The 16,167-nt window shown below is 38.8% G+C and overlaps 1 protein-coding gene across 2 annotated transcripts in view; it reads left to right on the forward strand.

The window, feature by feature from the left end:
* Positions 1–16,167, forward strand: part of USP6NL (USP6 N-terminal like) — a 136,599-nt gene that overhangs the window by 27,809 nt on the left and 92,623 nt on the right. The window contains exon 1 of one of the 2 annotated variants that reach the window (XM_038741022.1): positions 1,103–1,175. The exons of the other annotated variant lie outside the window; for it this stretch is intronic. Coding sequence (XP_038596950.1) covers positions 1,103–1,175 — 73 coding nt within the window. Of the gene's footprint in view, positions 1–1,102; positions 1,176–16,167 lie in introns of those variants that run through there. 2 annotated transcript variants of the gene reach the window in all.

Genomic DNA, 16,167 nt, shown 5'->3' on the forward strand with positions numbered 1-16,167 from the left:
AAACTGGACTCAGAAGTTTAAAATTCCAAAATAAGGAAAAAGAACAGAGTGAGGATGATAGGAAAGAAATGGGATACGCACAAGAGAAAGAGAAGGTAATCGGGGAAATAAATTGTGGCAACTTCACATAAGTAAATGAGACAATTTTTCCTAAAAAAAAAATTCCTCTGCTTTTCTTTCAGTTTGTTTTGTGAATTTCTTTGAAAAGGATTCCTGTGATGAATGTATGTTTTGTAAAAGGTATTATATGTTAAATTTAATAAATGCTAATTGAACATTTATTGCAAATCAGCTATTAAAATTTCCTGAGAGAAACAGTGACTGTTAGTCAACTGAAAATTTCTGACTGTGCCTCCCGTGGTGAAACCGAAGAATTCAGTTTTCAGAGTTCTCTGTGACACAAGAATTCTAGTCATGTAATAGAATGTCAGATGTATGTGAGAGAAGGGGAAAGAATTGCAGGCTGTTCTTAGGTACTATCAGATGTGTTCCTGGTTCAGCATTTCTGGGAACCTGAAGCTTAGAACTTGAAGATATTTTTAGGTACAGTCAGTTTTCTTTTTAATTTTTCCCAATAATCGTGAACATTATTTCTCAAGCCTTGATTGATTGATTAGTTTTCAGATACTATTTAGACTTTATATTTTGGCCACCCCAGTATCCTAGAATGGATGTATTTTTTTTTAAGGAAATGAGGCTTGAATAATTGGATTGGTTCCTTTTACTAGAGAAGAATCTGCGTGTAAAGATTTTTTTTAAATTTGTTTATAGGAAAAATCCCCCCCTTTTTTTTTAATGTAGCAGTTCACTGAAGATTAAAGCCCTGCATGGTAATGTGGTTTGGACAGTGTTTTCCTGATGTGCAGAAATCACTCTGAATCCATCATTCAAGAGGTTCAGGAGCTTATCCTTCCCTTGTTTCTGATGAACTGTTTCAAAGTGTTCAGGGACAGCAAGCAAAGCATTCTTGAGAGGGTTTAACTGCTTCAGTGCTTTAGCTATGCCTTAGCTCCTTCAAGGCAGACATGCAGTGAGCTATTAGTGATGAAACCTGTTGGATTTCCCAAGGAGCAGCTGGAGCCTTTGGTCTTGCTAACTAGCAATGATTCAAGTCTTACAGATTGTAAAGGAGCTCGTGTCACCCTTAAAAGGAAGAACTGCCACAGTGAAGAAAGGTAGGAGCACCTTCAGATTTTGCATTTGGGTCCCATTAAGGGATTTAGTGATATATATTTTCTAAGTATCCTGTAGTTATAGGACAGCTATTTTCATGCTCCGTTTTTTGAAGATAATATAGAGTTGTAGTTGTTTTGATGTGGAGGTACTGTATGGTGTATTCAAATTGGTTAAATTTGGACAATATCACTGACATTCTTATAGGAGAAGGTTTGTTTAACTAGAAATCCTAGATGACTTGCTGTTTGTGAAGGGGACAGTTTTTACCAATCGGCACATCTAAAATATATTTTCCTCGCACATTTTAAAGACCCTTGTCTTCTGAAAACATTGCTAGGCAGAGAATTACATTAGTATGTGATCCTTCTTTCGGTGACTATTTTAACTTGAATTTGGATGGTAAAGGGTTTTAAATCTATTGCTATAAAAAGAAGGCAGATTTTGCAGATTGCTTGAGCAATCTAGGCTTCAAGTTTACAGAAATGCTTGTGTTGCTAATACATTCAAAAGTGAATCGTATTTAGAGTATTGCACTTATAGATTAAAATAGTGTGTGTCTAGCTGGTAAATTGCAGCTGCCTTTGTTAATAGGATTTATTAGCATTTTTGTGGTTAATTTGTTGGAAGCTTTTTCCCTCTGGAAATGATTTCCATTGTTTAAACATTGGTCTGTTTGATTTGATACATTGATAGCTGAACACAATTAAAATTTAGGAATAAACTGCACTGAATTTAGGGGCAAACAAGTACACTTTGAAATGTTATTCTTTTTATTGAATTTGTTGTAGCCTTTGAGTATTTCATGTATTATCCAAGAAATTTTTTTTTAAAAGAACAGGGTAATGAGTTCCAATGCTGAACTCATTGTGGTTCTTCAGAAAATCAGTTTAATTATTGGTTACTTATCTACAAAATGGAGATTTCATATAAGCAGCATGTCAGTTTTGAGCACCCCAGTCCATTCTGGCTGGTTCTCCAGCCTCTGGCCACTGCTGAGGTAGCTGGCCTGTGATAATGGGCAGGGAACTTGTCTACCAACTCTGTTATATTGACCATGGAGAAAGAGCATGGCGTAAGAGAAGCATCATGGTGTAGTGGATAGAACAGGGGCTTGGGACTCAGAAGGTCGTGGGTTCTAATCCTGACTCTGCCACTTGCCTGCTGTGTCACCTTGAGCAAGTCACCTCACTTCTCTATGCTTCAGTTATCTCTTCTGTAAAATGGGAATTGAGACTGTGAGCCCCACATGGGACAGGAATTGGGTCCAACCTGATTTGCTTATATTTACCCCTGTGCTTAGAACAGTGCGTGGCACATAGTAAGGGCTTAACAGATACCAAAATTATTGTTATTATTATTATTATATTACCAAGTGTGTGGAATGTGATGTGCACTCACTAAATTCTCAATCAGTATGATTGGTAAATTCTGTGGGGATTCTTCTCAAGCATGGGCTTGGTAGTCTGAGGTTGTGGGTTCTAATTCTAGCTCTGCCACGTGTCTGCTATGTGAAGTTGGGCAAGTCACTTCACTTCTGTGTGCCTCAGTTACCTCATCTGTAAAATGGGGATTGATACGGGAAGCCCCCAGTGGGACAGGTACTGTGTCCAACTCGATTACCTTCTACCTACTCCAGCATTTAGGACATTGCAGGGCACATATTAAGCACTTACAATTACCATAATTGTTGTTATTCTGGCTATGCCAGTGCCACTTGTAGGTTTGTCAGTGCCACTCCATAGTCCCAGATAACCTTCGGGCATGTCACTCTGCCTCCCTTTCCTCAGCCCTCTTGGGGAAAGAACTCACAAAGACTTGAATCCAGAAATGGCAGTTGCAAAGCGCAAGGTAGGTAGGAGCCATATAGGTACCAAGGTAGTTGAGGAAAACAAAAGGCTTGTAAGTATTCCTGATAAACCTCCCACTTATAATCATCTGAAGATTTAAATTGTCACATCTACATTAAATAAAAAAAAACCCATAAATACTTTGATTACAATTTTACAATATTTTGTAAGGGTTTGCTTAATTTAATTTTGGTGTTTAGCAATACTTGGGGCACCCATATGTGGTATTTTCAGTCACAGTAGTTACTGCAAATGTTATAACTTAAAAGAGAGAATGAATACTGAGTGAAAAATAAAGGCATTAAGGAATACCCTGAAAAAAGTGCTGTAAAGTAGTTATTTTAAGGAATTTTGGGTAATTTTATGTTTTTTAAAATTCCCTTAAGTCCATGAAGATTTGCTAAAATTGGGGCCAATTGAAAAAATTGCACAAGTGATTTTTCTTCTTCAGAACTGTTTGTTTTTCTTAACATCTTCCAGAATAAAGGATTTCAAAGCCTCTGTATTCTGTTAATTCTTAAAAGACTTCAAATTGGGTGTTAACTCCAACATTTCTTAGAAATTAATACTCAATTTTGAAATTCAGAATTGCTTATTTGAAAAAGCGACCCCATATTGACAACCATGAGCCGGTGAACTACAAGCAGTTATTGGTTTTTATCCAATTTTTCTTAATGCAGACTTGGATGGGTGTGTGTCAAGATGGCTGCAGCCCACAGATTTAGTTTCTGTTAATGTAAATAGAGGGGAGAAAAAATGGCAAATTGATTGTGATGGAAAGTTTATGTGGCTTGTTTTAGTAAGATTTCCTAGCTGTGACAGGCCACAGAGGTCCTTCACTTGGTTCTAGATATTCTTTTATTTGCTTGAAGAGAGCAGTGAAGAGTGCCCAGATTAGGCATGAAGATGGTTACCCCTTAAAATTTACCGGGGGTTATCTAATGTGGTCAGATATCATGGAATAGAATGTTATATGTGCAAGTGGGGCTTTTCTTTTTATCTATTATTTTCCAAGCTTTTTTTCTAATCTATTACATACACAGTCAAAATGAGTGAAAAAAAGTTGGTATACAAAAACTGATTTGTTCTCCCCCCCTTGTTTTTTGGTGTATGGAGGTCTTAATTTTACATGGATGAATGGCTACAAAGCTTTAATTTTCAGGCAGTGAATTTTTTTTGTGGTAGTGAGAGGTACTTTAATAAAGATGACCTGTTTTCTGATCAAAGTACTAATGTAATAGCATTTGTTGAAGACCTGTTCAATCAAGCAGTAGCATTTGTTGCTTGAAACTCACTTGTCCCTACGTTTACAGGTATGTAAGAAGTGAAAGACCCGCAGAGTATTTGAAGACTCCTCTTGAGGACAAGTAGGATAATTTTCAGATTCATGACACAGAAGCATGCATAAAATGGTTAAATATTAAGTAATATATTTTAAAGTCACAATTTGCCGCATCTGTGCCTCATAACACAAGGGGCCTGATGAGCTAAAATGCATTCACAAATTATACTGAAGTAAGATCATCTGGTGAGGGGAGCTAACTAGCTTTGCACTAATTAAGGTTAAGAAGCTAGTCATAATTTACCCATTAGAAGCTGCAGAAGGAACCTACATCACAGAATGTAATTGGTTTAAAAATTTTGTTCCCAGTGAGGGCTCTGCTATCCCTGGGAATTTTCACTGACCCAAAGAGGCTGCAATTTAAGATTAAAAAATATTTTTCTCTTCAATTTAGTTCTTACAAATGCCTTCCAATAATTCTGTCCCAAATCCAGAAAATCTTCTCCAGAACAATTCCAAATCTCCTCAAAAAGATCCCAAACTGTTTAGCAACAGAGAACCAGCTAAATTCTGTTCATCATAGTTGACTATTGATCCAATCCACTTCCTTTTCCAGCTAACAGAAAATACCAACAAGATAGAATCCATTTTGCTTCATGTTTGTCTCCGACAAGCAAGGGTTATATCCTGTAGATTTCACTGTGTTCAGCAAGCGTGGCATCAGATTTGAAATATATAGAACTGTTGGAGGGTGTTAGCTGTGATTATGAAGAGACCTTGTTTTATGAATCTATACAGTGGAGTCAAGCTGGGTGTCACAGGCTTTACAAAGCTTTTCCCAGCAGTAATAGAGCTTCTGTCTTATAAACTCAACCAAGAAGGGGAATTAGTATCAATGGCAAGCAACTGTTGTACCTCATCTTTCCTGATGTTTTCAATGTATTCGCCAAGTCAAACAAGAGGTGCATTTGAAGATCAAACTGCTGCTCAACAAATATCGTGAAGGATCCAGTGATCAAAATGGCAGAAAAATCAACAAAGTGGTTAGCTACCTCTACCTTGGCCAGGAAATAAACAAGGCCAAAACGACCACATTTGATGGTGAATGGAGCAGAAGGAGGAAGACAGCAGGGGTCAGCTTCTGTAAATCAGAACATCACTGTTGGGTGGTCATCTTTCAGCATGTTTCAACTCCACTTGGTTGCCATTGGTGATTAACAAATCAGAGGGTTGTTCAATATTCAAAGAGTGACATTACATTGCATAAGGAAGCCTCTTTTCAAAAACAATCCCAAATAAGCAGCGTGGCTTAGTGGAAGAAGCACGGGTTTGGGAGTCAGAGGACATGGGTTTTAATCCCCACTCCGCCACTTTACTTGTCTGCTGTATGACCTTGGACAAGCCACTTAACTTCTCTGTGCCTGTTACCTCATCTGTAAAATGGGGATTAAGATTGTGAGCCCCACGTGGGACAACCTGATTACTTTGTATCTACCCCAGCACTTAGAACAGCATTTGGCACATAGGAGGTGCTTAATAAATACCATAATTATTATTACAAGGTTACCTGGAAGCGTACTGCTGTCAGGCACATGGTAGTTGTAAATGAAGCAAAACCAAGCTGGGAATTGTCAGATGGGGTAACCAGTGGAATATCTGCACAAAAGGGTGGACTCAAGGAATCAGATGTTTAAAAACCTTTGGGTCAGTGATGAGTGCAATATGTTTGAAATAAAATAGATCTGTTGTTGACTTACATGGAGGGCAGGAGTGTTAAAGGATACACTCAAAACCTGCAGGAAAAAGAAAAGATAAAATAAAAGCTTCAAATAGATATGTAAGAATTAATACTCTCTCAAGTGTTTGGTAAAGTGCTTTGCACACAATAAGCGCTCAGTAAGTATGATTGTGAATGAATGAATCGCACATTGCCTTTGTAAAAGACTTAAACCTGGGCTGAACTTTGATAGATTTTCCAAGGGAAATCCAGCAGAGCATGAATTTCCATTTCGTGGTATTATTTTATTTTAGTCACAGTGAACTTAATTTCTTGTTTATGTCTGAAAAGTTCCCTTTGTTTCCCATGCCTTGTTTAAGTGTTGCAGGTTTTTTTAAAAGTGTGTTAGATTTTTACATGACTAGTTTCTTTGGTTTTGTTAGCATAGTTCTAATAGTAAGATGTGAATGTTTTAAATCATCATTTGAAGAGTCGGGCACCTGTTAATTATTACATTATTAATCTTTATTCAGAATTTTTTTATTTGACATGTTTATGTGGTTCCTAATTAGCATTTGCACTTCAAGGAAAATAAAATTTCTAGCACTGAGTTCCTGATTTGCCCATGAAATGAATGAAAGCATCTGCTCAAGCAGCCAAAACTCTAAAATGCTATTTGAGCCCCCAAAATCAACAGTAGCTGTTGATTCCCAACTGTAGTTTGGGGAAAGTTGGATTGGCTTTAATGAGGTTGGACATGTTTATGCCTTTAGGGTTGACTTGGCCACATTGGTGCTTTTGGAGATTAATTTCTGTTCATCTGTGGCATGTGTATTTGGAGTCACTTGTACTATAATAGTACTCTTACATACTCTTATATATGTATAAAACTTTTAACTCATTGATATTCATCTGGTTCCCCTCCCATGCCCCCAAACTGTTGTCAGGTAGTAATATTTCCATTTTCCCATCTTGAAAAAGTTCTATTTGTAAATAGAACTTCTTAATTATGAGGAGCCGCACAATGTCATTTAAGGAATTTCTTTGTGGTGAAATAGTTATTTTCATCAAACCAATCCTGGTGGGGTCTTTTAATAATATGGATTTTTTTGGGGAAGGAACAAATGTGGTACATATTAAACACTGGGGTAAATACAAGATAATCAGGTTAGACACAATCCTGGTCCCATATGGGAATCTGGAAATGTGTTAGCAACATGTTTTTTGGGTTTTTTAAAATGGTATTTGTTAAGCACTTACTGTGTACCAGGCACTGTACTAAGCACTGGGGTAGATACAAGATAATCAGGTTGGACTCAGTTCAAGGAGCACATAGTCTTAATCCCCATTTTACAGATGAAGTTACTGAGGCACAGAGAAGTGAAGTGAGTTGCTCAAGGTCACGCAGCAGACAGGTGGTGATACAATAGACATTTTGCCACTCCTCATGGTTATAACAAAAAGGAATCATACACAAACCTACCAGGAGACCTTAAGATGAAGATAAGAAAATTCATTTGGGGTTGTGGGCGTGCTGAAGCTCAGTAGGTTCAAGAACAAGCTCAATTGTCACTAATCTAAGGATTTTTCCTCATTATAATTATGGAATCTATATGGCTCCAGCTGAAGTATCTCAGCACTGCCAAGTGTACATTTGCCTTTTCCCCTCAAAATGGAAAGATAATATAGTATAAGAAAAAAATTCTACGTTTCTGGGAGAAAGCTAATAAAATGTTAAGCTGTTGAGAGAATTTAATTATCTCATATTGTTTTTATTTCTAAAACAGATTGCTCATTAGAGAATATTATGTGCATTCAGTACAAGCTTAATTACTCTCTAGAGGATTAGTTCATCCAAAATGTTACTTGGAATAAAATATTAATTTGTAAGAATTTAAATGCTGCAGAAGTACCATTTTACAGATCTTTTATTATCCTTTTAAGATGGTCGGTTTGGGCCATTATTTGCCCCACTCATCAGATGCCAGATGCAGTAAAAAATAGTAAAGGTTTTTTGGGTTTGGTTTTTTTTTTTTTTTGCTTCTGGACCTCTCATGCTACTCCTGATAAAGGTTACTGTGTCGTGTGTAAAATGGCATTTGCAGAAACAAACACCGGTTTTCTTCCCTGGGACTCACTTGTCTAGAATTAGGAGCTTTTGGCAGGGTGGTCGCTCTCAAAGCCCCCTCCAAATCTAATACTTTATGATTCCATGTTTTGATGACTGATGCTGTCCGTGTTTTCAGTCTTTGGGTGTTCTGGGAAACTGTCTCTGAGCAAAACTTTCCCATGATTGCATCTGTATTCTAAAATCTCGGATCATCATTCTAATATTTTAGCTGGTGCAATACTACACATTAAATGTTTGCAGAATCTTACATATTTTGGCTTTTTGATTATTCTTCCATTCAGGTTAGCACATACAAAAACTGAATCCTGATCATTTGAGATTATTTCAGCAGCATATTTTTACTACTTCCTTGGCTCCTGAAAAACACTTCAAAGTACTGCTAGAGGGAAAGGCCTGTTTCAACAGGATTGAGAATCACTTTTGACAATAGCCTTTGCATATTTTAAGTTAAATTGTACTGAGCCACTTGCTTTCCCTGAACAAAATTTAAATCTGACAATCTCTCTATTAGAGCCAATAATACTCATTACCTAACCGTAGTAAGTTGTTCAACTTTAAACTATTAAAAGATCAATCACAAGAATATTTTCAGATATTTGCAACATGGACCAGTTTGGTAGTTTTCCCCAGTGTCAGCTTGGATTTTTGTGCTTAATTTTGGATCAGTTTGTCCAAAACATTGTTTTTATTTCACCTTTTTCACATCATTTGCAAGTGTAGTAAAATAAAATTTACAGCATACATCAGTTTTATTTTTGCCATTTTCAGTTTTTTGGCTTAACTTAACCTTGTTTTCCGAAGTTTTTTATTTTTACTGTGCTCATAGCTCCTGGTCTTCCTAGAATAATATACCTTTTTGTCAGTCAACAGTCACGTAAGAATTTGGACTCAGCAGTCTTCAAACTAAGGTAATAGAAAGGGTTGGAAAATGTTGTTGGGTTTTCATTGCATAGTCTTATGAAAAGTGACAGTCCCATTAAGCCTCCCTTACACCTAGTAACATACATGGCGGTAAGAAGAAAATACATCACTACAAGTTTCAGTATTCTATGCATAACAGCCTATGGTGTTACCAATAAAATTAGATAGCAGGGTGACATAGAAAGATTCTTTCAACGGAGGCTGTCTCCTGAAAAATGCTATTTCAAGTGAAAGTTCACAAGGGGTGTAGGGTATACAGAATGACACTTTAAATATATCTTAATTTTGAATGGCGAGAATCTCACTATGTGCGTAAACTTGTTTTTTTTTAGCGTAGGTCGTAAAACACAGGAAATAACTGAGAAAAAATTAGCTTAGCTCTTATGTAGAATTTGCCAGGATCCAGCTATGTGAGACATGGTATTCAGAGTGTTAATTGAAAGTGAGGGTCTTAAACCAAAGTTTTTGTCTTGTCTTATGCCATCGAGTCATCTCTGACCCGTAGCGACACCACGGACACATCTCTCCCAGAACTCCCTACTCTCCATCTGAATTCGTTCTGGTAGTGTATCCATAGAGTTTTTTTGGTAAAAATATGGAATTGGTTTACCATTGCTGCCTTCTGCACAGTAAACTCGAGTCTCCCGCCTCGACTCTCTTCCATACTGCTGCTGCCAAGCATGGGTGAGTTTTGACTTGTAGCAGATCGCCTTCCACTCGCTAGCCACTGCCCAAGCTAGGAATGGAGTGGATAGTCCTCTGCTTGAATCTCCAGTGCTTAAAAAGTACAGATTCACGTGCTTAGGTGACACAGATGGAAGAGGAAGTGGGGGGAAAAGAGGACTTAATCAGGGAAGGTCTCTTGGAGGAGATGTAATTTTAATAAGGTTTTGAAGGTGGGGAGAATGGCTGTCTATCGTATATGGAGGGTGAGGGAGTTCCAGGACTGGCGAGGTAGACGAGATTGAGGTACAGTGAGTAAGTTGGCATGGAGTTGCGAAGTGTGCGGACTGGGCTGTAGTAGGAAATCAGCAAGGTAAGACAGGAATAAGAGAGCTGGTTGAGTGCTTTAAAGCTGATGCGAAAGAGTTTTAGTTGTATGTAGGAGAAGTGGGGTTAGTGCCAGCTGAGTTCCCCAGGGACCTGTGGCCATGTGCAACTGCCACTGCCAACCTCTGGATCTGCGATGCCATGGCTGCAGCTTCGGAAAATTCCCCCACTGTCCCAAGATCTCTGTGCCATCCGTCTCCACAGACCTTGGACACAGGAATAGGTGTGAGAGAATGACAGCAGGAAAAAAGGCCAATCAGTTAGTGGTATATATTGAGCGCTTACTACGACTACTAATAGTTATGGTACTTGTAAAGCCCTTACTATATGCCAAGCACTGTTCTAAGCATGAGGTGGCTATGCTTAGCGCTTAGTACAGTGCTCTGCACACAGTAAGCGCTCAATAAATACGATTGATGATGATGTTAAGCAGTTAGACAGTCCCTGTCCCACATGGGGCGCACACTCTTAATCTCCATTTTACAGGTGAGGAAACTGAGGCCCAGAGAAGTTGTGACTTGCCAAAGATCACACAGCAGACATGTGGTGCAGCTGGGATAAGAACCCAAGCCCTTCTGACTCCCGGGCCCATGCTCTATCCACTAAGCTACACTGCATTCTTCTAAGATCTTGGGAAAGTACAGTACAACAGAGTTGGTAGTTGCAATTCCTTCCCACAAGGAGTTTACAGTCTTCAGGGGAAGATGAACATGAAACTAAGTTATGGGTTGGAGAAATAGTAGAGAGTAAGAAAGAGGTCTAAGTGATTCAGTTATTCATTCAACCGTATTTGTTGAGTGCTTACTGTGTAAGCGCTGCACTAAGTGCCTGAGAAAGTATAATACAACAGTAAACAGTGACATTTCCTGATTCAGCGGATGAATATAAATGCAAGCAGGCCCGGGGACACCACCCAAGAGTGGCCAGAGTGGCATAGCGTGTCACCCTCTGGTGCCCATGTCACGGGCTGTGTGCTGTGAATAGGATCAGTGACTCCAAGACAATCCTTCGTGGATTTCCTAAAGACTTGTTAAAAGACTTCCTTTCTAGTATCCTTCTTCATGTTAGCCAGTGTATTCAAGAAAAATTTTTTTGTCATCTAAAGGCAGCTCTCATACTTAAACCTAGCCAGCATTTTGAACATATGTGAAATAAAATGAAACTCCTTGATACATGCACTTAGTACAGTGCTCTGCACACAGAAAGTGCTCAATAAATAGTTGGATGAATGAATGAATGATTTGCATACCTCCCAAGGACCTGTGAAGTCCTCAGAAATCGTGATAATATAGCATACTTTGAAAGAATGTGTTTTTGTTATAAATCCCTAATGACTGCACCTGGTCTTTCTCCAAAGCTTTAAATGGAGCTAAAGTCACAGTCTTATTGTATGGAACCTGATAAATGACATGTGATGCCTTCTCCTGGAGAATTCTCATTTTGAGGGTTAGTGGGGAGTCCACATTTGGTTCACAAATAAGACTGCAATAAAGCAGGATCTAATGGTAAAACGAGCATGTTTGCCTAGCTGTTGGACAGTGGGATTATAATTAAAATGTCAATTCTGTTGGTAGTATCTGTTCACATTTTTGAGGTAGAGACTTAAAGAATGAATCATAGTCTTGCCTCACTTGTTTAACCTGAATGACTGATTCAAAGGCCTTTTCATCCTGCTTTTCTTTTCCTGGTTTTCAGTTCTTGCTAATGAATGGAATTATTGTAGCTTCTCTACCATTGCTGAATGTAATCTTTGTCTTCCCTTAATTGGTTGCCACTCCTCTATACACACGAACAGGTTTTCCTCCTGAAGTCAGGCACACTGATATGTAGCCCTGGCAGAAAGCACAGTATGTGTGTGTCCATGGAACTCCAAGGAACACATGCTTAACATCCTGAGTTACTGAAAAGGAGCCCTGATATTGTGAGGTATGATTTGTGAGCAAATGCCCATTTTATCACTGCACTGCTAAGCCGAGCTAGTATTATGACAGCTCTCCTGTTTAAACGATACTCCAAACTAAAAAAAAATCCAGATTTTGCATGAATCAATAATTATATCATTAAAATACCAAACAATTTAATAAAGGTAGAATTAAATGTTAAATGGTCAAAAATTCGTTTTTCTGTTTACAGTCAGAACAGAAATGGATAGCTAGTTGTACATAGTTGTAATTTTGTCTGCAGAATATGTAAATTATAAGCGTCTCATTAAAGCTTAGTGTTTGGTTTTAAATTATAAATTACCTAAACTTAAAATGGGAATGGCATATGTCTGATGGTGGTTTTCTTTGGTGTACTGTAATGACATTGTGTTGAGGTGTTAAATGAACCTTTCAAATTCAGTGACTTTGGTTTGAGGTTTTGACTAAATGGGCAGAAGATCTGGTGAATTGAACATGCATTTTGCAGAGATATTTAAATAGTAGGTGTTATTGTGGTATATTAAGATTAGAAAACCACCCTTTCCAGAAGATTTATGGTGATTGATATTAGTTTAAAGGAAATCAGCAAGGACATTTAGTTCCCATTGGCATTGTTACTCACTTTGAATACCAAGCAATTTTAGCTCCTGACCTAGATTGCCCCAGATTTCAAGAGGAACATGACTCTCATGGCTTTCCTGGAAGAAAAAGTTAAATTTGTAGGAATCCTAAATTCTTGGACATTCCAATAGATGAAGTGCAACTACATTCTAAGCACATTCACATCTAGAATAATTGTCATAAATAGTGTGGTGATTTATTTTTCTGGAAAGGAATGAAGAGCCTCATAATTGTTCTTTACTAATAGTATCAATTTTGTGTAATTTTTTTTACAACCTGCCATGAGTAAGACATATGCACACAAACACATGCATCTCCTCCCCACATAAATAATACGGTTCTTCCTGCTTGAAGATAGCATCCCTGAGAGTAAAATTCATCCACAGGTGTGTGTGCAGATTAAAATTGAAGTGCAGGGCTTATGTTCCTAACCACTGTACGTGCACACAACAAGATTGTTGTGCAATCATGTTGGTTGGTATTGCTCCTTGTGCTGTTTTCATTTTTGCCTCTCTGTTTCAGAAACCTTTTGAAGCTTCTGCTCAAAAAGAGCTGCTTCTGTCTTGACTGTCATGTGCTAGCTGGTCTGTCTGTGGAAATCGACTCCAATTTTTTAGCTTAGTGACTTCTTTGAGGTTTTTACTGCATGCTCAAAAAGTTTCCTCCATCTTAGCTTTCAGTTTCCAAATTTCAGATTTTTACTGCGTGCCCATAAAGTTTCCTCTGTTTTAGCTTTCAGTTTCCAAATTTCCAGGTTTCCCTACAGCTTTTTGACTTAGTTCTAGGGCTTCTTTGTTTGCAATCTGGCCTTAAATGAACAAGTGGCATTTATTAGGCACTCACTGTGTAGAGAGCACTATTCAAAGTGCTTGGAAGAATATAATAGAGTAGATGGACATAATCTTTGCCTTCGAGGATCTTGCAAACAGTTTTGCAATTTATCATCCTGCTATTTAATGTTGAGTAGATTTTAAGCTTGTTGTGGGCAGGGAATGTGTCTACCAACTCTGTTATCATGTAATAATACTAATAATTTTGGTATTTGTTAAGCAATTACTATGTGCCAGGTACTGTGCAAAGCGCTGGAGTGGATACAGACAAGTTGGAGCGGATACAAACAATGCAGTACCTGTCCCACATAGGGCTCACAGCCTTAATCCCCACTTTACAGATGAGGTAACTGAGGCACAGAGAAGTCAAGTGATTTGCCCAGGGTCACACAACAGACAAGTGGCAGAGCCAGGATTAGAACCCATATCCTTCTAAATCTCATTCCTGCAGTCTACCCATTAGGTCACGCTGCTTCTCTTGCACTCTCCCAAGTAGTTGATACAGTGCCCTACACACAGTAAGCGCTCGATAAATATAATTGCTTGATTGAGTATAGCCTGCCAGTGAAGCCGGTGGAAATGCTCAAGAATTGGGAGCGGCATATGGTGGAGGAGGAAGGAAAGTCCAGGTTTCCCAGTTGTGGAGATAATTGGAAAGCACCACAATTCTGTCGTCCTTTGATTTGGAGCCTGACAACACTCTGTTTAGAGTCGATTCTCAACTCACAGCTCTATCAAAACGTGAGTTTTCACTGGGAGTTTTGGTTAAGACACTAATAGGGAAAGAGGGAATGTTCTGCTGACAATATGAGCCCGTTCTTGATGCAGAGTGGTACAGTGTCAGAAGCAGTGATTACTCACATGCACTTAGTTTTGAAATGGGTAAATCATACAGTACCAGTTTTCCTAAATGCCTGGTTTTGCAATAATGCAGCCTCCATATAAGCAGAGAACAAGGTGTACTTTCTTGACTATTGTAGGGTATGTGCTTATTTCATCCATGTAATTTTCAGATGAATCAATCAGTGGTACTTATTGAGCACTTAAATATAATTATTATTACTTTGTGTAGAGCACTGAAACTAACTAAGCACTGCGGAGAATACAGTATAGCAGTTGGTAGATGTGTTCCCTGCCCACAGTGAGCTTACAGTCTAGAGGAAGGGGACAAGTTACTAGCACGATAGGAGTATTGATCCTCTAATGTTCTTTAACCATTTCCTGGGTTCTGATCTGAAGTTCTTCTGCAGTCCGTTAGGGCGTTACCTCCCTGCTGCTGAGATTGCCCTGCTGGACCTTCTTTCTGCTAACAGTGATAATAATGATAGTGATAATAATATAGTGCTTACTAGATGCTAAACACCTCGGTAGATACAAGCTTGGGCATAAATCTCTGCCCCTTATGAGCCATGCATCCTAAGAAATAGCCAGATATCATGCCATTTTACAGGTGGGGAAGAGAGGCTTAAGTAATCTGCTCAGGGTTGCACAACAGGCCAGGGGCTGAGCAGAAACTAGAACCTGGGTCTCCAGACTCCGAAATTCATGCTGTTTCTACCAAGCCCCGCTGCCCCTCCCCAGGAGTCCAGGAGAGTAAAGAAATTATGAGCCTCTGGTTCACTGCTGGCTACTTCTGTGATCTTGACCCCCGCTCTTCCTTCTCTGGGGAATGTTAGGGAAAAGGGAGAAGTGTGGTAAAACGGGAGGTTAAAGGGGCCTGAAGAAAACTGCAGCTAGTGGTAGTGAGAAGCATCATGGCCTCATGGGCCTGGGAATCAGAGGACCCGAGTTCTAATCCCAACTCTGCGACTTGTCTGCTGGGTGACCATGGGCACATCACTTAACTTTTCTGTGCCACAGTTACCTCATTTTAAAAATAGTAATTAAGACTGTGGGACCTAGGTGGGATGGGGCCTGTGCACAGCCTGATTAGCTTGGATCTACCGCAGCTCTTAATACAGTTCCTGGCAGAGTAAGCACTTAACAAATGCCATTTAAAAAAAAGTGATGCAAGTAGAGAAATTTGGAACATTATCCTGTTGTGACTTTTGGCCTTGCGGATGCTGGAACTTAGAGGGGAGGGAGCGGATGGAAGATTCGTAATGGGGAGGTTAACTTGTGTCTGAGTGGGAATGGGTGGGAGAGAATGTGTGGGAGAGGAGTAGAAAACAAGGAGAAGGAAAGGAATGTTGTTAAGTCACTATTCTATTTATTTTGTTAATGATATGCATATAGCTTTAATTCTGTTTGTTCTGACGATTTTGACACCTGTCTACATGTTTTGTTGTCTGCCGCCCCCTTCTAGACTGTGAGCCCGTTGTTGGGCAGGGACCGTCTCTATATGTTGCCGACCTGTACTTCCCAAGCACTTAGTACAGTGCTCTGCACACACTAAGTGCTCAATAAATACGATTGAATGAATGAATATGTTCTGGGGTGATAACTGGTTTGGACATGACTTTTTATCCATTAAAAAAATCCAGCTGTTGTAAATTTGAGTATTCGTGAATAGGTAAACTATATTTCCAACACATTTAATTCTTTTTTTTTTTTTTTTTACAGAAAACGTTCAAAATTTTGACCAAAAAGTTGTTGCTTTTGTTGTTTTAAGAATTAGTTTTAATGTACTTTATTTACTCAGGCATACCTTTTTATATGAAGCACATTGGG

Source organism: Tachyglossus aculeatus (assembly GCF_015852505.1).
Source record: "Tachyglossus aculeatus isolate mTacAcu1 chromosome 12 unlocalized genomic scaffold, mTacAcu1.pri SUPER_6_unloc_1, whole genome shotgun sequence".
Classification (NCBI taxonomy): Eukaryota; Metazoa; Chordata; class Mammalia; order Monotremata; family Tachyglossidae; genus Tachyglossus; species Tachyglossus aculeatus.